Genomic DNA, 23458 nt, shown 5'->3' with positions numbered 1-23458 from the left:
GAACAGTAGATGGCAGTATGAATGAGTGAATGTTCTTATAAAAAATACTAGATGGAGTTGAAAGTTGAATGAAAAACACGAAAGTGTTTGCGTCACTGAAATAATAAACATATGATTAGCAAAAAATTAATGTATCGAAATTGTTTACATTGTAATTGTTTTTTTTAGTTGAATAATTTATTTCTTTTATTTGTTAATCTAGTGTTAAATACCAACTCCTTCTCAGTTCATGCTAACTTTACCATGGACGTTAGTGCTCTGCCTCAAGTTAATGAGGGATTTTGCTTCACCGGTGAAGAGTTCCTTCAAGATAACTTTACGGTAGATGATTTCATTAAAAATCACCGGAACGACATTTCGCTGGAACAATTGAGACAGGATCTCAGTAGCTATCTGAGAACATGTCGACTTGCCTTGATCGATACTATCAATGAAGATTACAGTGATTTTATAAATTTGATGGATGATTTGGTTGGTCTTGATACAAATATAAATAACCTGATAGAGCCTTTGGAAAGTATTCGAAATGATATAAAACTGGTTGAAGATGATTTCGCTGCTTCTCTTAATGAAATTTCTGGAAGGATGCAACAATTACAGCTTACCCACCAAAAAAGAAAACAAATTGAATTGATACTGAATGTCCATAGGAATCTTCAAAAAGTGGAAAGTTTATGTACTGCTATTGAAAACTCTGACACTGAAACAGCTGATCTGAAACCAGATATTACATTAATTGAAAGAATAGCAATTCAAATGGAAGAAATAGTTGTAAATCTAGAGTATAATAATTCTGGTCCATTAAAAATATTCACATCAGCTGAGTTGGAATCGAAATCAAGGAATTTAACTGAAAGAGTACGTCGTATAATGGAAAAGTCATTCGTCCAAATTATTTCCAGATCTGATGGGTCTAAAATTCAACGGTTTTATACAATATTTTTGCTCAACGGACAATTGAATGTTCTCGAGAAAATGTTGATTGGTAGAATACGACCGTATCTTATTTCTGTAATTTCTGAATCAAGATTGGAAGCTTTAGGAACTGAAAAATTTTTCGAGGATGTCAAAAATCTTATATTAAGTCAATTTAATGTTTTTTTCCATCTGGAAGATGATTGCTCTATCTGGTTCATTAGTCGTATTTGGAATGAGCTAGTTTCATCATTGACTCTTTTGAGTCCATCTTTATTTGCATCTGGTAACCCGGATCAGTTTCATTCCAATTATACTGCCACTATTAAATTTTTAGATTCACTTAAAGTGGAAATACAAAAGGACGGAAAATTGCCGATAAACTTGCAACTGCATCTTTTAATCCTAAAATTCAACACACAAGTTTATTTTCGCATAAGATTTCAAGAAATTGCTTCTCGATTTGAATATGCTCTTAAACAGCCTTACACTTATCAACCCCAAGAGGAGAAGAAATTTACTATTTCTCCATTAATCGTATTACTCGAGTCAATCAATGATTGCTGGTCAACCGAAAGAATCTATTTGCCACCTTTATTCATTAATTTTTGGAAACTGACTCTTCAATTAATTGCCCGGTGCACTGTTTGGTTAAGCACAATCCAACTTTCTGATCTTTTCATTGAAAATGTTACCTCAATCACGGAGTCATCTCGTTTAAAGTGCTCTTTATTGTCCTTAATCTTTTCTCAGACAGAAAAGACATTGAATCAGATCAGAGATATTTACAAGGAAACTATATTACCTTTGAAACCTGATAATTTTGATGAAAAATTGTTGCAAGAATCATTAGAGGACGGGCTATTGATGATAGCAGAAACTGGTCTACCAAATATAGTTAAATTAACAAAAGAATGTCTAGTGAATAAAAATTTAACCTAATTTATTGTTTAATATTATTAATAATGCTGTCAATTGTTTTTAACTCAATTTTGTCCAAAGTGAAACTCCTATTTATTTCATTGTTAGATTTGAGCACATAATTGAACTCAGTCTAAGATCATCAATTTATTTGATTATAGCAATCTTGAACTGCTGAGGCTTATGAGTATTACTTGATAAGAAGCTATTCAAGATAATTTTCGTTAATCATTATTTATTGAGAATGAAATAAAAGAACACCAGAAAAGATCTATAAATCACAATTATCTTCTTATTTAGGAATGAAACATTCAAACGCGAATTAGAATAACATAAAAAAGATTTGTTTCTGAAACGATATATTTTATTAAAGCTAAAGCAATCACAAAGATGATTTACATCTATTTTAGATAGACGTTATTTAACTAACTAATTGAAAAAAATCGACCAGGAAATTGAATCGAAAAGGAAAGTGAAGAGTGTGATCAACCATAAACTGGATATTACCAATGGAAACATCACCTCAGTGGAATGTCCCGGGTACCAGAAGATTTCTGTATAAAAGGAAGCATAGAGATTAGAATTGAGTTGATTCAGTTTGAGGTAAAGTTAAGTCTAAGGTTGATTTAGTAATTTAGTAATTACCTGGTCATTCCCGGGACCGAAGAGTAACTCATATAAACTTCTTGGTTCTTTTGGAAAGCTTCAGGCGCATATTGGTTGTACAAACCCCAAATACTGTTCATTAATTTGTGGTTATAGTGATATTGCGGTTCATCCTGGGTGTCTGCAAATAAAGTAACTGTGAAAAATTATAAAAATAATAGACAGTTAGTGTTTGAAAATTAAATCTTACATTTGCTAAACAAATCTTGCATTGCAAAGATCATGTCTTTGAGTTTTGAAACCTGAAGTAATTCAAGTAATCAAAAATATATATTACCTATTAGTGAAAACTGACGATAAAAGGCCTGATCTTGTAATGACGATCTAAATCTATGCTGACAATGGGCAGCAATAAAGATATTTACTAGATTCTTCTTTCACCCTAACTCAATATCAAAACCGGTATCTTTAAATGATTAAACTTATCAATGTTGAAAATGGAATCACTCTGTACATAAGTGAAATTAAATTAGTGAAGGATTCGTGAAAACAATAAACTGTTTAGCTAATTTCTCAATGGGTATGATCTGCAATTAATGGTAAATGCATCTTCTAGATTACTTACAAGAACCAGAGTTGTTTATATCTTTCATGGAGTGTTTCTTTCCTCCTTTTTGGTCTTTCCTAACATACTCATGAACCTTTGAGGCACTGTAAGTAGCACATGGGATTGATGACATGGTCGAGGATTGGATTTGGTCAAAGTTTCAATGATAGTTAATAATGGACAGAAAATGCGAGTTTTATGGGAAATGGTGTTAGCAAAATGCAAGTAAATAATTGAATATGAGGACAACGATGGAGGCAACCAACTGGCGATGGTGAGGTTGATGGTGATGAACCAACAAGATGAAACTGGTTGACTTTAATCACAGATAATCGCTCTCACAGTTGAGAGTTTTGATTGGCTGTCGTTTTGAGAGGAAGACAGAAATGGCTGAAAAATAATGGCAACAAGGAAACGAGAAACTCAACAAAATAAAACAGCGACAATGAGAAGGTAAATAAAGACAAACTAAGGTCTAAAAAGTAATGTGGCTTTTGGTGTTACTTTGGGATGTTAACAAAACTGGATGGATTCTGTTTCGATACTGGAAACCTTTTAATCATTCTGCTCACTTATATTTATATGGAAATGATTATCATGATTAGCTGATTATTTTATAAAAGACTGTCTTCAGTTTTTGTATGGCTCTTCAATTTTCAACAGGATTAAGATTGCGTAGTTTACTGTCATTGTAGTTGTCGAGACAATTAACTGATCTACTGGAGTTGTACACGTTAATCAATTTGCAACTTAATTTTGATATCAACACAATCAGGATTAAAGTTTACTTTCAATGGTAACACTCAATATATTGCTTTATTAATATACTATTCAATATTGCAAATCTTTTTCTCATTAACTGTACAGAATGCCTGTTTATTGGTAACAATTATCTGACAAGGTCTCAACCGTTCAATTCAATTGATCAGTTAATACTTCACTCTCGTTAGTTGATTGAAATGGTTGATAATCTATATTTTGTAACAATCCATAATCCAATATTAATCGATTGCTGACCCAACTTCAATTGCTATTTAGCTGACAAAATGTGCAAACTCAATTGTTAAGGATTTTTTGCGATTTGAACCCAATTTAACCAGATTCAAGGCTTATTTAAATCTGTCTACGATCTGAATCCATCTGTGGTTAAGTTGAATCTAAATTGAAGATTGATTCTGGTTGCAATTAATTTGGTTTTGCAATATTTTGCTGATCAATTTGTGCCCAGAATTGGTGTTGTAACCAATTTAACATGGAATTCATTTTATTATCTGATTTCTGATAATAAAATATTCGTATTCTTGATTATCATTTACATTGAATAGTATTTGGATAATTACTGTGAAGATTAAGCTAACACTTTCATTAGAGATCTTGTTTGAGCTGATATTGAGATGACAATTATTAATAAACTGATTGCTTGATTAACTCTCATTTTCAGTTGTTGGATTATTGTTGAATAAATATTTAAGGCTCTTGCAAATAGCAACTTCAATCTAACAATTTAACTTGATCAGGCCGGTTTTAATAATAATAGTAATGGTAATAATGCTTTAATACTTTAGACTTTAGATGTTTGATAATTGTGGATTGATGAACTCTTTTGTTATTTCAACCATTCAAGATGTTTGATCACCTTTTTGTCTTCAATTGATTGTGAACATGAATATTCACTGTTTCCCTGTTAATTTAATTTTCACAAGCTACAGAGAAAAAATGAGTAAATTAATCGTAATTTGTCGAGTGTAACCCTTGTAAGATATCGATTAGTCGAGCAAAAATAATTGATCTTAATCGTTGCCTTGACAAATCTTTAACAATATACAAAGTTTAATGATTAATATTTCAACCACTTTTACGATTCACTGATACTTGTTTGATACTAGAGTTGATCACACAATAGATGCTAATCTAGCTTTAGTCATCACTATTCAAACTGAATGCTAATTTAACCTCGCTTCAAGAAATCAGTGAAACTGAAAGCATTTGAATATTTTGATGCGTCTATGGATTTGTGCTAAATTGTGAATCCTTGTTGACAGAAAGATTAATTAAAACTTGATTAGAAAATTAATCTGAATTAATAGATATGTTCTCACTGATCACGTTCATGAGGCGATGGATCAGCATGAAGTTCAAAAATCAAGTTGAATCTTATTTTAAATAATCATCATTTTACCCGCTAATATGAAGCATCCATTATTCACCCACCAAGACTCAATTGAATGATCTCCAAAATTGATATTGAAGCATTTCATTGGTCGTAAATTGATTGATCATTTTCTCAACCTTTATAAATCTAATTTATTAATGATCAAATGAATCAATGAAAGTGATCAAATCAACCTAATAAGCTAATGTTGCCATAACAACTGGGATCTCACCAGCTGATTTCGTTGAGCAACTGATAAAGTAAATCTCAAGTGGTTAATTATTTTTTTGTGCTGCCTTTTCTAGAATTAAGGTTAAAAATCGATGTAAAATGGCTCCTGACACTGGACCCAATGAAAGTTCTAATCAAAATGATGAGTATTTAAGTGGTGCTCCTCCTTACAACTTCCCGGATCCTTCTTCTGATGAAGACGATGATGAGGCAGACTATGTTGGAAATGATGATGACTCTGATGCTGATGAAAACATGGGTTATCAATTACTCAATCAAGAAACCGAAGATAGAGATTGTAACTGTCCACCAGTTAACCAGCAGGACAATGCAACCTCCGAGTGCCAACAGTTTCCTTCTATCCATGATACAAGTAATAATTCCTCAATGTTTCCTGTAGATTCACTTCTATTACCAGTTCCAAAGGACGAAATGCTTCAAGAATTAGAGTCGGCTGCTAGACCAGATATTGAATTAGATCAAGATAAGATCGAACAGATAAAGAAAGCCATGTCTGGATTCAATTTACCTTCCTCATCTATCCCTGGCTGGGCCTCAGTGGTTTCAGAGGACCAATTAGCTGATTTTATCCATTGTAAAACCAAATCCAGTTAAAACAGATAAATTTAGATCATCAAAGCAAATTACTATATACCATACAGTATAAAATACATAGTATCGATATAATCATGGTAACAGTCTTGACTTTTAACCAGAATCCTAGCTGGACAACACGAACCTAGAATCGTCTTTTGATACATTATGGTTCATTATGCCGTACTAGATCTACAATTTAATTTGTTTGGTCCTCTAAAATCATCTTTATTTTGCTACATATCGCATCGTTTGTTCATCTCCTTTCTGCAGGGGATCATCAGGAGACGTTAAATTTTACAAAAGTCTTATTTTTTCACCCACTCTACCATTGATATAGGAATAAGCCTCGTTCTCTGAAATAAGAAACGATATTTAATACCATTTTCTAGTCCAATATTAAATTTTGGTTTCATCCAGTATTAAGTCTGTATTTATTTATTTGATTGAGGCTATTTTGATTTTTCCTCATTTAGGTTAAGTCATTGAAAAGGATATTTTCAAATTGTCAATATGTTGCTGTCTTTTATTAGTTTTTATCTGCAGACAGCTTCATGATTAATCCACTGATTTTCATTATTATTATCTTATATTATATTTATGTTCAGTCTCTTTTGGATGCAATATTAATAATCTGTTAACAATTGATTGTTTTCAAGGTATTAAAAGATGAAGGTTGACTCAGCTTAAATCACTCCTCTTCCTGATGGATTGAGGAAGATGTAAACAAATAATGAGACTTTATACCATTTTATCTCACAAGAGGTTTACTCCATAAACAAGCTATTATAATACGTTTTGCCTTTGTTCATGAAATTAATCTATTCAGCTTTGATTTAATACTCAAATAGGATTCAAGAATTTATATTTGATAGAATGCAAAATCAACTGAATTCATTGGATGAATTCACAATCTTACAAAGCAATAGTAAACACAATTTTTACAACTAACCATTCATCTAATCTAGTTAAATCCACTTGATCTTGTTTACTTCAATGACAGGATATTTTTATTGCCATCAATTCATTGTAATGTTGGTTTGATCAATGTAAGTTAAAAATGAAAATCACAATTTAATAGCAATAATCTAATCATCATCATCAAAACCAGCAACCTTTGTCTTGTTATTACCAGTTTGGTTCTGACTGCTGATTTCATTTATCTTCTCATTCAGTTTACAAGTATTAATAATAATTAATAAATGTTTATTTATTCAATTGATAACATTAAATCAATCCATTTCAAATGTATTATATTTAATTTGTCACCAATATTAACAAATACATTGTTTAAATTCAATTTTAAACAGAAACATCATATTAACATGTTAAAAGTGATCAAAGATCAATGATTATCTGAATGCCGGTAACATGTGACTATATTATTGAATATTGATTGATGGAGAGAAACCTTTTGACTTTGCTTTTCAAAATCAAATTTTCATTACAATCACATTAGACAGTAAATTAGTGATCTTTTGAGCTTTGTCGACTTGAATTGTATTTTAATGAAAACCCTGTTAATGACTATTAATCTAATCTTAGATATTCATCTCTATTTGGAGAACTTTTCTTGTAAAATTTAACCATGAGAATTACAAGGAATATACATAAAAATGAATTAGTGTATGCTATTGTTGCAAAGTAAATGGTATAAAAAGATGAAGATGATTCCAAGTATCTAGACACAATCCATGGGTGAATAGATTCACCCAAAGTTCCAAAGAAGAAGATCAGTGAAGTGACTCTACTTGATATCGTAAAATATCGCTGAATAAGGCCAAAAGAGAAAGCAAAACAAGGTGAAAAGCCCATGCTAAGAAGGCCAAATGAGATCCAAGTCAATGTTAAATTGCTGTCAGCTCCAGCAGCCATAACTGAAGCTCCACAAATCACTATTATTACATTGAATATGATTAGAGTTGCTTCTGTAAAGTATATTGTCAATGGAATCAACACGAGCCTGTATATACTGGCAATTGACCAGTAAATAGTGACCAAAAGAGCAGCATCTTGTTTGTTCAATCTCAAATTAGACTTAACGCCAAAAGCTGGACCAAGAGCACCTTGAAAGATTGGAATAATGAAAAAAAGTGAAAATTCCAGTGAAATTTCGTAACATCAGAGATGTATTGATACACAAATGGTTACTGGTTTTGTCTCATCAGATAATATTAGATTCAGTTGAAGCTACTTAAACCGGTAATCACTGTACTATATCCAACTGGGTTATTGCAAGGTAAACTACTTTGTTTAGTAAGTCAGACTGTTAGAGACAAGTTAGTTTCAGATTCTTGAAGATAAGCAATATTGAGCAATCTTTACTTACTGACGAGATTTTGTCCACCAAATTCAAAATTAACAATTAACGCTGTCAGAACTATGGCCAGTATTTGTTTGGATCTCTGGCCGTCATTTGGTTTGTTATTAGTTGATTCTTTATCTTTGTCATTATCCTCATCACTTTCAATTTGGTCATTACCATAGATGAAAATAATGAAAAATACAAAGGCAACAGCAGCCAGGAATAAGCCCATTATGAGGTGAGGATATTGAATGAGAACATCATCTTTGGTGTAAGATTTACTATCAGTTGAATTGATTCCTTGTTGGTTATTGTAGTCATCAATATCAATGGGAAGTAAAAACGGCCGTGTAATCAACGGAGCAACCAAAGCACCAACATCAAAAAACAGGTGAAGAGCTTGAAGGTAGTTAGTACTCTGTGCTTTCCATAATAGCGCAGTGTAAACATTGCAAACTTATAATTTTGGGAAATATAATTAGATAGACGAATGATTACTATATTAGGTGATAATTTGGTTAACTTGGTACTAACATATTTCGAGAAAACCGAGAGATATTCCACCAAATATTGTAGCTACCGATAATGGCCAGAAATTGCTAAACCATGGAGATATAATTATGGAAATACCAAGAACCAGGTTTGATAAACTAAGAAACAGAACTTTGCTGACATATTTTTCAATAAATCCAGCTAAATGATCAAGATTTCATTGTTAAATATTAATTGGGTATAATTTATATTTCAGCTTTTTTAATATAAAAGTAATTTAAACTCACCTAAGAGCGCTCCAACAATGTATCCAACTGCTCTTTGTTGGACAAGAGTAGCCACTGTTTGAAAATCTTCATTTATTAAAATCTGGTAATCAAGTAAAGATGATCCAAGCAGGGTAAAAACACTTCCCATTCCAGCATAACTGGCACTGCACAATAAAGTGTTAAGTAATTTGTAATTATTGGCCCGGACATATTCAATCGTTACTAACTTAAAATTCATTTTGTTACTTAAAATAGCTGTTGTAAAATGCTGCTTAACAGCTTTACATCTCTAGCGAGATTAAAGTTATGGTTGAATTTTACTGATAACCAAGGCAATGCACTATCGATAAACCTAATCGATGACAAATCGCAATATTTTTTGTGAAATGATAATATTAATTATTCAAAAGATAAGGTCGCTCTCGTTTGTGTGTGAATATCAAAGTAAAGCGATGAGACCCGTGAATATTTTTTACGAAGTTTTTTATTTTTGTTTCGAAGGTCATCAGGTCAAATTTTTATGTGCTACGAAAATTTCGAGCCCACTAGAGATAAGGAAGAAGAAAGCTCAGCAAATTGAACAATTTATTTTTCAATTGTACTCAGTTCATGAAGAATAAGAAAACAAGTTAAGCGAGTAAAATAGCCAATTCAAATAGCAGATTTTCATGCTAGCTATTCATAGAGCTACACAAAGTTTCACAGATTCTGTTTTAAAGGATCCTTAAAAATGGTGGGAATCAATTCAAATGTAAATGTTTTATTTACTCCAAGTTGGTTAACGATATTGATTTCGTTGAAAAAGACAAAACAGTCAACATTTTCCTCAAGCTTGTCCGATTGAGAAGTTCTGGACATTGTGTAAATAGTCCAAGTAAAAGATTAAGACCTCAGATCTCTCGGAATTCAAAAAAGTAACTAGTCGTTCTGGGCTTAATCTGGTGCAACTCGGTCGATATTCGGATTTAAAAAAATGGAGTAATTTTGTACTTAATAAAGATAAAAATAATATTTATCGGTTAATCAAACAATTTTTCTATAAAACTCATTTTATTTTCATTTCCTCTATTGAGTACATTTTATTATGAGGTAATGTGTATCAAGTGCATCACTTTGATGTAAAAAAGCTGAAAAATAATCAGGACGCAATCTTAATCAATCCTTTTATCTTTAGCCTTTTTTGGCTTCAATCTACACATCTACACAATAGCAAGTCAAAACATGAAATTTTTGGGCTAAAATTGTGGCCAAACTAAACGGGTTCTAAAGAAAATTTTTACATATCATGTAATAGCATGAAAGCCATGATTAAACTACATCCACGAAAGTGGTCAGAGCATTCTCGAAATTTAACAGTTAGGTTACAGAGAAATTCACGTTTAGTTTGGACATAAGTTGGTGCCAACAATTGTGTTTTTTCCTTGCCGAGATCGGCAAAAGGATGAATATTTTTACATTTGAATTTCTTTTATAAAAGAGATTATTATTAGATAGTAATATAAAATTTTAAAGCTATAAAATCCATCTCGTCATTTCAGAATCAATGCCTTGAACTCGACTTGCTTCAGGTTGTTTGTTGGGCTATAAATATGAGTTCAGCATGAGATATTTTTCACAAACCTTTTCTTCCAGAAATTTTTTTATTTTTTATGCTTTTTATGTTTTTTTAATTTGTGTTAATTTAATTGCCTGAGCAATAAAATCGACGACTGACAAAAATACAGTAAACTCATTAGGAGTTATCAAATATCCAAACGGATTGTGTCAGTTTCAAGACTATGTCTCCATTTTTACTCGTACTAAGGACTGATTTCAAAGTGAGAATCACCAACAATAATTACTGGGCCTTGAATCTAATAAACTTTTCGCCAATTTGGAGTTATGATACCATTGTTATTGTTGATTTTTTGTTTAACGTTGCTGACTCGCTCTTTATAAATCAAGTTTACATGAAAACTTTAAACAACTCCTTCGTCAAACATAGAAACAAAAGTTAAGACGAACTTGGAGAATGTTAAATTAGGGTTAATTTTAGACGAAATTTTCAAGCTTGTCATACATATTTAAAATTAAATATTTGTTTGTCCTTCCTAAATCTCGTCTGTGCTTCGTCTGTACAAGTGTAATTACTAATTAGATACTGATGATAATGTGCGGCATGATAGTCCATGGTCAAACTTGTTAGGTCAATCTGTAAAATGAAATACAACAATTATAGCAGATTAAAATCAATAACAACAAGAATTGAATGGTTAAATTGCGAGGTAAATAATAGCAATGAGAAGACGGTAAATTATTAATAGTAAGTACCATTACACTGGACCAATGTAGTCATACGACCCGATAGCGGGAAATTCACGCTAACAATTTCAAAAACTCTCTGCATGTTTTGTCTCAGGTTTTGAATCTCTTCGATTTTGGCCAGTAAACGATAATGGTAATCTGAGGCGTCATACGGGAATTCACAAGTCGTTTCCAAGTATCGTTGTAACAGGTAAATGTAAGTGTATTGTTCCAGCCTGTAAAAAGAAGAAAATCAAAATTATAATTATAATCATCGAGATCATAAAAGTAGTTAATAAAATTATAGCTGAAAAATTAATAAATCATTAAATTAATGGCATTAATTCAAAAAATAAGTGTTGCTGATGTCTCACAAGATGGCAGACTAATGGGAACTCTTGAAAATTGTTATTAAGTGGGATATTTAATTTTTTGTTGATCAATTTTGATTTGAGACGATCTAACCTTAAAAATTGATCTGACTTAAAGCTAACAACTATTAGCAAGTTGTATTGGAAATGTGATAACGAAGGTTAGTGGTTTTTTTAATTCAATAAAATATGTTTAGTTTAACTTCCTAATAACAAGACTACAAATCGAAAGCTCAATCTGTTTGCTCACTATTTGCTGTACTGCGTATTCAAGCTGCTTTTGCAATACTCAATAATTTAATATTAAAATTTTAATCTAATTCAGATTTTCTCTTTGTCTCTCTTGTAGATTCTGGCCATTTCATGGAAAACAAGCGAAAGGACAAAAAATCTTGCAGACATTCTCAATAAAGATTATGGACTGGCAAAGTTATTGGCAATCTCAATATTAACCTTATGGATTCACTAAATTTAAGATTAGGCAGATCTGGATTGAAGATAATGATCAAGTAAATAAGAGCTGCAACTGCTAAATCTCCTCGCCATCGATCTGGAAAGGTCTCAATAACACGAACAATGCCATTGTGCAAACAGGGATCCAAACGAAAAACGTCTCTTCTATCAACTCGTATACCTGAACACTTGAAGACAATATGACAATTTGATGAATTTAATTACTGGTGAATAAGACACAACAGGATTACTCGGTTAAGGAAATTTTCACCGCACCACCAATGAGATTTAATTGTTTGGGATTATTTAATTTAAAATTTGTTAAATACTAACTAACTGGAACAACGAAATCACTAGATGGCGACTGACAAAAAAATGCCTTAACCGAGTATTCCTGTGTATTATGAATCACAATCGGTTCCATCGATAGACTGTCTAAAGTCAACTTACACTCCAACTGTCGGTTAGGTGATCATAAGTGAGGACACTTTTCATTGCAATCACATCGAAAAATACATTGGACAAGAGAGTGACTTTATCACTGTCTAGCAATCGCCTGTACGCCCTTACTTTTCTACATGTGCTCTCAAGTGTTTTTGGACATGAATCAGGATAATTACTTTGTCCTATTTTGTAGGTAATGTTATTACGAAGAGCGACATCATGAAAAGCTGCAACAATTTCTTTCAACGCAAGTGTTTGAAACTCATCAAGAGCTGTTTGAGTAGCCAGGTACTCTGACTTCAAGCTTAACGGTGTATAATAAGCCGCTAAAATTTTCTTTGAAACATTTGGTTTCCATGGTTCATCAACAAGTGAAGTGTCCGTACACAGGGAAAGTGTTGGCTTAAAACCTGGATCTTTCGGAGGCAAAATTTTGGATTTGTGATCTGTGTAAGGGCGACGAAGCTGTGAAGGCCAAGTTTCAACTCTCTTAGAGACATCAGAAGGTTCCTTTAAAGATTTACTGTTTTGGGTTGAATATGATGTTGTATTTGTCTCAGTTTGAAGAGAAGCATCCGAAGCATCCGAAGCATCTGAAGCATCAGAAGTATCAGAAGAGAATGAAGATGACGAGTTTGGCTTATTAATGATGTATGATGAGGCCAAAAGCTGCTCCAACGTATCAAGTACTGAGTTGCTTGTAAAATTGTCGCTTTGACAATTTTGTGTGTTATTATTTGAGAGAATCTGATTATTGTATTCCTGAGTTGCTTCAAGAATTCGCTCAAACGGCTCAAAGCTTGCAATCATATCATGATCGTGGTTGTCATCGACTGTGTATCCAGCTTCATAGTCCATATCATTTTGAAGTTCGTCTTCGCAAGGGAAAAGTGAGTTCAATATAGTTTCTATATCACTTGAACATATAGATGAAAATGGTGGCAAAGGTGTCGTTTCTTCCATCCTTTCTTCCAACAAGGCATTTGGTTCAGTTGGCGAGGCAGCTTGTTGTGCAAAATAATCCCAGAATTCAGGAAAATCCATGGTTTTACTTGAAATATTGACTAGTAAGGAACGTGAAAACAAAACAACTAAGCACTATAAAGCGCAACAATGTAATGATTTTTACCTGGCTGTATCTATTATCATCAAGCTCAGGGTTTATGTCTTTCGTAGTATAATACTTATCATCTGACTTGTTTTATCTTTTAATCTTTCAACAGCAAGAACTGAGGATTTGTTACAATGGAGAAGAAAAGTGTCAATCAAACAATGAAATACACCAAGTTTATATCTCTTGATATTTCTGGAACAAAAACGTAACTGTAAAACAAATGAGAAACGAGAAATAGGACAAGATGTTTACACGGAACAACAATGGAAATTGAACATGCACACTTTTAATTAGAGCATTGATGAATGGAAAAAACAATGTCAACACATCAGCGGCCATATTTTCTAACTTGATTAACTGTCATCATTGACTATTATCCTCCCTGAGCTTTATCTCATCTTTTGTTATCTTTTTTGTCTTCCAATTTTTCGGTTACAAATATTACAAACATACTATTTATATCATTTTGCCAACACAGATGATTAGATTGGTACATTTTCATCATTAAACACTATCCATTAACCAACATTATTACCAGTTTTTCCAGCCATTTCTAATTTCCTTTAGTTAATCAACCTTCAATCATCTCATTATACTTTCTCATTACTTGAAACTTCTTTCCATTTGTTCATCTTTTCGCATTCATTCTCAGGCATTAAATGATATGACGATGATATCTTCGTTATAAAATAATTTCTTCAGGTAAACTAGTATTAATAGTGTTAACAATTGATTGTATTCAAGGTATTTAAAGATAATGTTGACCCAGTTTGAATCTTTCCTCTTCCTTTGGGATTGAGGAAGATGTAGTTAAGTAATGAAACTTTATCCATTGATCTCATAAGAGGTCATAAACAGCGCTTATGATGTGTTTTGATAATTAAATGAAATAAAGTTAAGCAGCTTTGATTTATACTAGAAGAGAGTTCAACATTTTATTAATATTTTCATGGCACATGAAGCCCATGCAAAAAGAAAGTTATTTCAGTTTGAGAAATCTTGAAATTCATTCCTATTTGGAGAACTTTTCTTGTAAAATTTAACCATGAGAATTACAAAAAAAATACATAAAATGAATTAGTAAATTGTTGCAAAGTAAATGGTATAATCAAAGTTACAGCAGCAAAGTATATTGACAACGGAATCAACACGAGCTTGTATAATACTGAAATTGACCAGTAAATATTCACCAAAAGGGTAGCCTCTTTTTGTCTAATCTTAAATTAGATTTAACTCCAAATGCTGGACCAAGAGAACCTTGATATAAGATGAAAAAATGGCAAGAAAAGAATATTTTTATTAAGAATTACCGCATCAGAATGTTGAGGATAAGCAACATAAACAATGTCTACAAGATTTTGTCCACCAAATTCAAAATTAACAATCAACGTAATCGCAATTAAGGCCAGTATTTGTTTGAATTTCTCGCATGACTAAAAAAGACGATCAACGCGCGATTATTAAGACATCATAAGCTAGAGTAAGAATTTTTAATAATTGGCTCAGATGTGAATGACGAACTAAGTTCTGTATTCTTGAGCTTACTCTTCGTTACTTTTTGGCTCAGATGTGAATGGCGAACTAGGTTCTGTATTCTTGAGCTTACTCTTAGCTGCTTATTGGCTCAGATAAGAATGGCGAATTAGGTTCTGTATTCTTGAGCTTACTCTCAGTTACTTTTTGGCTCAGATGTGAATGACGAACTAAGTTCTGTATTCTTGAGCTTACTCTCAGTTACTTTTTGGCTCACCTGTGAATGGCGAACTAGGTTCTGTATTCTTGAGCTTGGTCTCAGTTACTTTTTGGCTCAGATGTGAATGGCGAACTAGTTTCTGTATTCTTGAGCTTAGGTTAGGTTACGTTAGGTTAGGTTAGCTTACTCTTAGTTACTTATCTGCTCAGATGTGAATGGCGAACTAGGTTCTGTATTCTTGAGCTTAGGTTAGGTTACGTTAGGTTAGGTTAGCTTACTCTTAGTTACTTTTTGGCTCAGATGTGAATGGCGAACTAAGTTCTGTATTCTTGAGCTTACTCTTAGCTATTTATTGGCTCAGATAAGAATGGCGAACTAGGTTCTGTATTCTTGAGCTTACTCTCAGTCACTTATTGGCTCAGATGTGAATGGCGAACTAGGTTCTGTATTCTTGAGCTTACTCTTAGCTGCTTATTGGCTCAGATAAGAATGGCGAACCAGGTTCTGTATTCTTGAGCTTACTCTCAGTTACTTTTTGGCTCAGATGTGAATGACGAACTAAGTTCTGTATTCTTGAGCTTACTCTTAGTTACTTATCTGCTCAGATGTGAATGGCGAACTAGGTTCTGTATTCTTGAGCTTAGGTTAGGTTACGTTAGGTTAGGTTAGCTTACTCTTAGTTACTTTTTGGCTCAGATGTGAATGGCGAACTAAGTTCTGTATTCTTGAGCTTACTCTTAGCTACTTATTGGCTCAGATAAGAATGGCGAACTAGGTTCTGTATTCTTGAGCTTACTCTTAGTTACTTATCTGCTCAGATATGAATGGCGAACTAGGTTTTGTATTCTTGAGCCTAGGTTAGGTTACGTTAGGTTAGGTTAGCTTACTCTTAGTTACTTTTTGGCTCAGATGTGAATGGCGAACTAAGTTCTGTATTCTTGAGCTTACTCTTAGCTACTTATTGGCTCAGATAAGAATGGCGAACTAGGTTCTGTATTCTTGAGCTTACTCTTAGCTGCTTATTGGCTCAGATAAGAATGGCGAACTAGGTTCTGTATTCTTGAGCTTACTCTCAGTTACTTTTTGGCTCAGATGTGAATGACGAACTAAGTTCTGTATTCTTGAGCTTACTCTCAGTCACTTATTGGCTCAGATGTGAATGGCGAACTAGGTTCTGTATTCTTGAGCTTACTCTTAGTTACTTATCTGCTCAGATGTGAATGGCGAACTAGGTTCTGTATTCTTGAGCTTAGGTTAGGTTACGTTAGGTTAGGTTAGCTTACTCTTAGTTACTTTTTGGCTCAGATGTGAATGGCGAACTAAGTTCTGTATTCTTGAGCTTACTCTTAGCTACTTATTGGCTCAGATAAGAATGGCGAACTAGGTTCTGTATTCTTGAGCTTACTCTTAGTTACTTATCTGCTCAGATATGAATGGCGAACTAGGTTTTGTATTCTTGAGCCTAGGTTAGGTTACGTTAGGTTAGGTTAGCTTACTCTTAGTTACTTTTTGGCTCAGATGTGAATGGCGAACTAAGTTCTGTATTCTTGAGCTTACTCTTAGCTACTTATTGGCTCAGATAAGAATGGCGAACTAGGTTCTGTATTCTTGAGCTTACTCTTAGCTGCTTATTGGCTCAGATAAGAATGGCGAACTAGGTTCTGTATTCTTGAGCTTACTCTCAGTTACTTTTTGGCTCAGATGTGAATGACGAACTAAGTTCTGTATTCTTGAGCTTACTCTCAGTCACTTATTGGCTCAGATGTGAATGGCGAACTAGGTTCTGTATTCTTGAGCTTACTCTTAGTTACTTATCTGCTCAGATGTGAATGGCGAACTAGGTTCTGTATTCTTGAGCTTAGGTTAGGTTACGTTAGGTTAGGTTAGCTTACTCTTAGTTACTTTTTGGCTCAGATGTGAATGGCGAACTAAGTTCTGTATTCTTGAGCTTACTCTTAGCTACTTATTGGCTCAGATAAGAATGGCGAACTAGGTTCTGTATTCTTGAGCTTACTCTTAGTTACTTATCTGCTCAGATATGAATGGCGAACTAGGTTTTGTATTCTTGAGCCTAGGTTAGGTTACGTTAGGTTAGGTTAGCTTACTCTTAGTTACTTTTTGGCTCAGATGTGAATGGCGAACTAAGTTCTGTATTCTTGAGCTTACTCTTAGCTACTTATTGGCTCAGATAAGAATGGCGAACTAGGTTCTGTATTCTTGAGCTTACTCTTAGCTGCTTATTGGCTCAGATAAGAATGGCGAACTAGGTTCTGTATTCTTGAGCTTACTCTCAGTTACTTTTTGGCTCAGATGTGAATGACGAACTAAGTTCTGTATTCTTGAGCTTACTCTCAGTCACTTATTGGCTCAGATGTGAATGGCGAACTAGGTTCTGTATTCTTGAGCTTACTCTTAGTTACTTATCTGCTCAGATGTGAATGGCGAACTAGGTTCTGTATTCTTGAGCTTAGGTTAGGTTACGTTAGGTTAGGTTAGCTTACTCTTAGTTACTTTTTGGCTCAGATGTGAATGGCGAACTAAGTTCTGTATTCTTGAGCTTACTCTTAGCTACTTATTGGCTCAGATAAGAATGGCGAACTAGGTTCTGTATTCTTGAGCTTACTCTTAGTTACTTATCTGCTCAGATATGAATGGCGAACTAGGTTTTGTATTCTTGAGCCTAGGTTAGGTTACGTTAGGTTAGGTTAGCTTACTCTTAGTTACTTTTTGGCTCAGATGTGAATGGCGAACTAAGTTCTGTATTCTTGAGCTTACTCTTAGCTACTTATTGGCTCAGATAAGAATGGCGAACTAGGTTCTGTATTCTTGAGCTTACTCTTAGCTGCTTATTGGCTCAGATAAGAATGGCGAACTAGGTTCTGTATTCTTGAGCTTACTCTCAGTTACTTTTTGGCTCAGATGTGAATGACGAACTAAGTTCTGTATTCTTGAGCTTACTCTCAGTCACTTATTGGCTCAGATGTGAATGGCGAACTAGGTTCTGTATTCTTGAGCTTACTCTTAGCTGCTTATTGGCTCAGATATGAATGGCGAACTATGTTCTGTATTCTTGAGCTTACTCTTAGCTGCTTATTGGCTCAGATAAGAATGGCAAACTAAGTTCTGTATTCTTGAGCTTACTCTCAGTTACTTTTTGGCTCAGATGTGAATGGCGAACTAAGTTCTGTATTCTTGAGCTTACTCTTAGCTACTTATTGGCTCAGATAAGAATGGCGAACTAGGTTCTGTATTCTTGAGCTTACTCTTAGTTACTTATCTGCTCAGATATGAATGGCGAACTAGGTTTTGTATTCTTGAGCCTAGGTTAGGTTACGTTAGGTTAGGTTAGCTTACTCTTAGTTACTTTTTGGCTCAGATGTGAATGGCGAACTAAGTTCTGTATTCTTGAGCTTACTCTTAGCTACTTATTGGCTCAGATAAGAATGGCGAACTAGGTTCTGTATTCTTGAGCTTACTCTTAGCTGCTTATTGGCTCAGATAAGAATGGCGAACTAGGTTCTGTATTCTTGAGCTTACTCTCAGTTACTTTTTGGCTCAGATGTGAATGACGAACTAAGTTCTGTATTCTTGAGCTTACTCTCAGTCACTTATTGGCTCAGATGTGAATGGCGAACTAGGTTCTGTATTCTTGAGCTTACTCTTAGCTGCTTATTGGCTCAGATATGAATGGCGAACTATGTTCTGTATTCTTGAGCTTACTCTTAGCTGCTTATTGGCTCAGATAAGAATGGCAAACTAAGTTCTGTATTCTTGAGCTTACTCTCAGTTACTTTTTGGCTCAGATGAGAATGGCGAAGTAAGTTCTGTATTCTTGAGCTTACTCTTAGCTACTTATTGGCTCAGATAAGAATGGCGAACTAGGTTCTGTATTCTTGAGCTTACTCTTCGTTACTTTTTGGCTCAGATGTGAATGGCGAACTAAGTTCTGTATTCTTGAGCTTACTCTTAGCTACTTATTGGCTCAGATAAGAATGGCGAACTAGGTTCTGTATTCTTGAGCTTACTCTCAGTTACTTTTTGGCTCAGATGTGAATGACGAACTAAGTTCTGTATTCTTGAGCTTATTCTCAGTCACTTATTGGCTCAGATGTGAATGGCGAACTAGGTTCTGTATTCTTGAGCTTACTCTTAGCTGCTTATTGGCTCAGATAAGAATGGCGAACTAGGTTCTGTATTCTTGAGCTTACTCTCAGTTACTTTTTGGCTCAGATGTGAATGACGAACTAAGTTCTGTATTCTTGAGCTTACTCTTAGCTGCTTATTGGCTCAGATAAGAATGGCGAATTAGGTTCTGTATTCTTGAGCTTACTCTCAGTTACTTTTTGGCTCAGATGCGAATGACGAACTAAGTTCTGTATTCTTGAGCTTACTCTCAGTTACTTTTTGGCTCAGATGTGAATGGCGAACTAGTTTCTGTATTCTTGAGCTTAAGTTAGGTTACGTTAGGTTAGGTTAGCTTACTCTTAGTTACTTATCTGCTCAGATGTGAATGGCGAACTAGGTTCTGTATTCTTGAGCTTAGGTTAGGTTACGTTAGGTTAGGTTAGCTTACTCTTAGTTACTTTTTGGCTCAGATGTGAATGGCGAACTAAGTTCTGTATTCTTGAGCTTACTCTTAGCTACTTATTGGCTCAGATAAGAATGGCGAACTAGGTTCTGTATTCTTGAGCTTACTCTTAGCTGCTTATTGGCTCAGATAAGAATGGCGAACTAGGTTCTGTATTCTTGAGCTTACTCTCAGTTACTTTTTGGCTCAGATGTGAATGACGAACTAAGTTCTGTATTCTTGAGCTTACTCTCAGTCACTTATTGGCTCAGATGTGAATGGCGAACTAGGTTCTGTATTCTTGAGCTTACTCTTAGCTGCTTATTGGCTCAGATATGAATGGCGAACTATGTTCTGTATTCTTGAGCTTACTCTTAGCTGCTTATTGGCTCAGATAAGAATGGCAAACTAAGTTCTGTATTCTTGAGCTTACTCTCAGTTACTTTTTGGCTCAGATGAGAATGGCGAAGTAAGTTCTGTATTCTTGAGCTTACTCTTAGCTACTTATTGGCTCAGATAAGAATGGCGAACTAGGTTCTGTATTCTTGAGCTTACTCTTCGTTACTTTTTGGCTCAGATGTGAATGGCGAACTAAGTTCTGTATTCTTGAGCTTACTCTTAGCTACTTATTGGCTCAGATAAGAATGGCGAACTAGGTTCTGTATTCTTGAGCTTACTCTCAGTTACTTTTTGGCTCAGATGTGAATGACGAACTAAGTTCTGTATTCTTGAGCTTATTCTCAGTCACTTATTGGCTCAGATGTGAATGGCGAACTAGGTTCTGTATTCTTGAGCTTACTCTTAGCTGCTTATTGGCTCAGATAAGAATGGCGAACTAGGTTCTGTATTCTTGAGCTTACTCTCAGTTACTTTTTGGCTCAGATGTGAATGACGAACTAAGTTCTGTATTCTTGAGCTTACTCTTAGCTGCTTATTGGCTCAGATAAGAATGGCGAATTAGGTTCTGTATTCTTGAGCTTACTCTCAGTTACTTTTTGGCTCAGATGCGAATGACGAACTAAGTTCTGTATTCTTGAGCTTACTCTCAGTTACTTTTTGGCTCAGATGTGAATGGCGAACTAGTTTCTGTATTCTTGAGCTTAAGTTAGGTTACGTTAGGTTAGGTTAGCTTACTCTTAGTTACTTATCTGCTCAGATGTGAATGGCGAACTAGGTTCTGTATTCTTGAGCTTAGGTTAGGTTACGTTAGGTTAGGTTAGCTTACTCTTAGTTACTTTTTGGCTCAGATGTGAATGGCGAACTAAGTTCTGTATTCTTGAGCTTACTCTTAGCTATTTATTGGCTCAGATAAGAATGGCGAACTAGGTTCTGTATTCTTGAGCTTACTCTCAGTCACTTATTGGCTCAGATAAGAATGGCGAATTAGGTTCTGTATTCTTGAGCTTACTCTCAGTTACTTTTTGGCTCAGATGCGAATGACGAACTAAGTTCTGTATTCTTGAGCTTACTCTCAGTTACTTTTTGGCTCAGATGTGAATGGCGAACTAGTTTCTGTATTCTTGAGCTTAAGTTAGGTTACGTTAGGTTAGGTTAGCTTACTCTTAGTTACTTATCTGCTCAGATGTGAATGGCGAACTAGGTTCTGTATTCTTGAGCTTAGGTTAGGTTACGTTAGGTTAGGTTAGCTTACTCTTAGTTACTTTTTGGCTCAGATGTGAATGGCGAACTAGTTTCTGTATTCTTGAGCTTAAGTTAGGTTACGTTAGGTTAGGTTAGCTTACTCTTAGTTACTTATCTGCTCAGATGTGAATGGCGAACTAAGTTCTGTATTCTTGAGCTTACTCTTAGCTATTTATTGGCTCAGATAAGAATGGCGAACTAGGTTCTGTATTCTTGAGCTTACTCTCAGTCACTTATTGGCTCAGATGTGAATGGCGAACTAGGTTCTGTATTCTTGAGCTTACTCTTAGCTGCTTATTGGCTCAGATAAGAATGGCGAACCAGGTTCTGTATTCTTGAGCTTACTCTCAGTTACTTTTTGGCTCAGATGTGAATGACGAACTAAGTTCTGTATTCTTGAGCTTACTCTTAGTTACTTATCTGCTCAGATGTGAATGGCGAACTAGGTTCTGTATTCTTGAGCTTAGGTTAGGTTACGTTAGGTTAGGTTAGCTTACTCTCAGTTACTTTTTGGCTCAGATGTGAATGGCGAACTATGTTCTGTATTCTTGAGCTTACTCTTAGCTGCTTATTGGCTCAGATAAGAATGGCAAACTAAGTTCTGTATTCTTGAGCTTACTCTCAGTTACTTTTTGGCTCAGATGAGAATGGCGAACTAGGTTCTGTTTTCCGGAGCTTACTCTTAGCTGCTTATCTGCTCAGATGTGAATGGCGAACTAGGTTTTGTATTCTTGAGCTTAGGTTAGGTTACGTTAGGTTAGGTTAGCTTACTCTTAGTTACTTTTTGGCTCAGATGTGAATGGCGAACTAAGTTCTGTATTCTTGAGCTTACTCTTAGCTACTTATTGGCTCAGATAAGAATGGCGAACTATGTTCTGTATTCTTGAGCTTACTCTTAGCTGCTTATTGGCTCAGATAAGAATGGCGAACTAGTTTCTGTATTCTTGAGCTTAGGTTAGGTTACGTTAGGTTAGGTTAGCTTACTCTTAGTTACTTATCTGCTCAGATGTGAATGGCGAACTAGGTTCTGTATTCTTGAGCTTAGGTTAGGTTACGTTAGGTTAGGTTAGCTTACTCTTAGTTACTTTTTGGCTCAGATGTGAATGGCGAACTAAGTTCTGTATTCTTGAGCTTACTCTTAGCTATTTATTGGCTCAGATAAGAATGGCGAACTAGGTTCTGTATTCTTGAGCTTACTCTCAGTCACTTATTGGCTCAGATGTGAATGGCGAACTAGGTTCTGTTTTCCGGAGCTTACTCTTAGCTGCTTATCTGCTCAGATGTGAATGGCGAACTAGGTTTTGTATTCTTGAGCTTAGGTTAGGTTACGTTAGGTTAGGTTAGCTTACTCTTAGTTACTTTTTGGCTCAGATGTGAATGGCGAACTAAGTTCTGTATTCTTGAGCTTACTCTTAGCTACTTATTGGCTCAGATAAGAATGGCGAACTATGTTCTGTATTCTTGAGCTTACTCTTAGCTGCTTATTGGCTCAGATAAGAATGGCGAAGTAAGTTCTGTATTCTTGAGCTTACTCTTAGCTACTTATTGGCTCAGATAAGAATGGCGAACTATGTTCTGTATTCTTGAGCTTACTCTTAGCTACTTATTGGCTCAGATAAGAATGGCGAACTAGGTTCTGTATTCTTGAGCTTACTCTTCGTTACTTTTTGGCTCAGATGTGAATGGCGAACTAAGTTCTGTATTCTTGAGCTTACTCTTAGCTCTTATTGGCTCAGATAAGAATGGCGAACTAGGTTCTGTATTCTTGAGCTTACTCTTAGCTGCTTATTGGCTCAGATA

At 34.6% G+C, this 23458-nt stretch overlaps 5 protein-coding genes and 1 long non-coding RNA gene across 7 annotated transcripts; 3 read left to right on the top strand and 3 right to left on the bottom strand.

Moving 5' to 3' along the window:
* The first annotated feature begins 55 nt into the window (after positions 1-55).
* Cog2 (conserved oligomeric Golgi complex subunit 2) lies at positions 56-1905 on the top strand. Its single transcript, XM_015935717.3, has one exon. The coding sequence runs from the start codon at positions 244-246 to the stop codon at positions 1855-1857; it is 1614 nt and encodes a 537-aa protein (XP_015791203.1). The 5' UTR covers positions 56-243; the 3' UTR covers positions 1858-1905.
* A 273-nt stretch (positions 1906-2178) lies between these two features.
* LOC107367949 (uncharacterized) lies at positions 2179-3592 on the bottom strand. Of its 2 annotated transcripts, none has more exons than XM_015935721.3 (3): positions 3068-3592; positions 2482-2638; positions 2179-2390 (listed from the first exon to the last, which is right to left on the bottom strand). In XM_015935721.3, the coding sequence occupies exons 1-3, from the start codon at positions 3180-3182 to the stop codon at positions 2360-2362; spliced, it is 303 nt and encodes a 100-aa protein (XP_015791207.1). In that variant the 5' UTR covers positions 3183-3592; the 3' UTR covers positions 2179-2359. The 2 variants fall into 2 exon arrangements, with proteins under 2 accessions (XP_015791207.1, XP_015791208.1); XM_015935722.3 differs by having other exon boundaries at positions 2482-2623.
* A 1573-nt stretch (positions 3593-5165) lies between these two features.
* Positions 5166-6448, top strand: LOC107367948 (uncharacterized). Its single transcript, XM_015935720.3, has one exon. The coding sequence runs from the start codon at positions 5532-5534 to the stop codon at positions 6045-6047; it is 516 nt and encodes a 171-aa protein (XP_015791206.1). The 5' UTR covers positions 5166-5531; the 3' UTR covers positions 6048-6448.
* Positions 6449-7266: 818 nt separating this feature from the next.
* LOC107367947 (solute carrier family 60 member 1) lies at positions 7267-9381 on the bottom strand. Its single transcript, XM_015935718.3, has 4 exons — positions 9111-9381; positions 8866-9024; positions 8356-8787; positions 7267-8092 (listed from the first exon to the last, which is right to left on the bottom strand). The coding sequence occupies exons 1-4, from the start codon at positions 9328-9330 to the stop codon at positions 7557-7559; spliced, it is 1347 nt and encodes a 448-aa protein (XP_015791204.2). The 5' UTR covers positions 9331-9381; the 3' UTR covers positions 7267-7556.
* A 1332-nt stretch (positions 9382-10713) lies between these two features.
* On the bottom strand, positions 10714-13753 carry LOC107367890 (uncharacterized). The gene is made up of 4 exons (XM_015935644.3): positions 12650-13753; positions 12200-12387; positions 11403-11611; positions 10714-11283 (listed from the first exon to the last, which is right to left on the bottom strand). The coding sequence occupies exons 1-4, from the start codon at positions 13685-13687 to the stop codon at positions 11279-11281; spliced, it is 1440 nt and encodes a 479-aa protein (XP_015791130.2). The 5' UTR covers positions 13688-13753; the 3' UTR covers positions 10714-11278.
* Positions 13617-14288, top strand: LOC149093807 (uncharacterized). The gene is made up of 2 exons (XR_016198337.1): positions 13617-13758; positions 13867-14288. It is a non-coding gene; the product is annotated as an uncharacterized LOC149093807 (long non-coding RNA).
* The last annotated feature ends 9170 nt before the right edge of the window (positions 14289-23458 follow it).

This window comes from Tetranychus urticae, chromosome 2, assembly GCF_039701765.1.
Source record: "Tetranychus urticae isolate SD_2017Ah chromosome 2, NJAU_TeUrti_SD_1.0, whole genome shotgun sequence".
Lineage (NCBI taxonomy): Eukaryota > Metazoa > Arthropoda > Arachnida > Trombidiformes > Tetranychidae > Tetranychus > Tetranychus urticae.
This window is presented reverse-complemented; position numbering and strand designations above follow the sequence as displayed.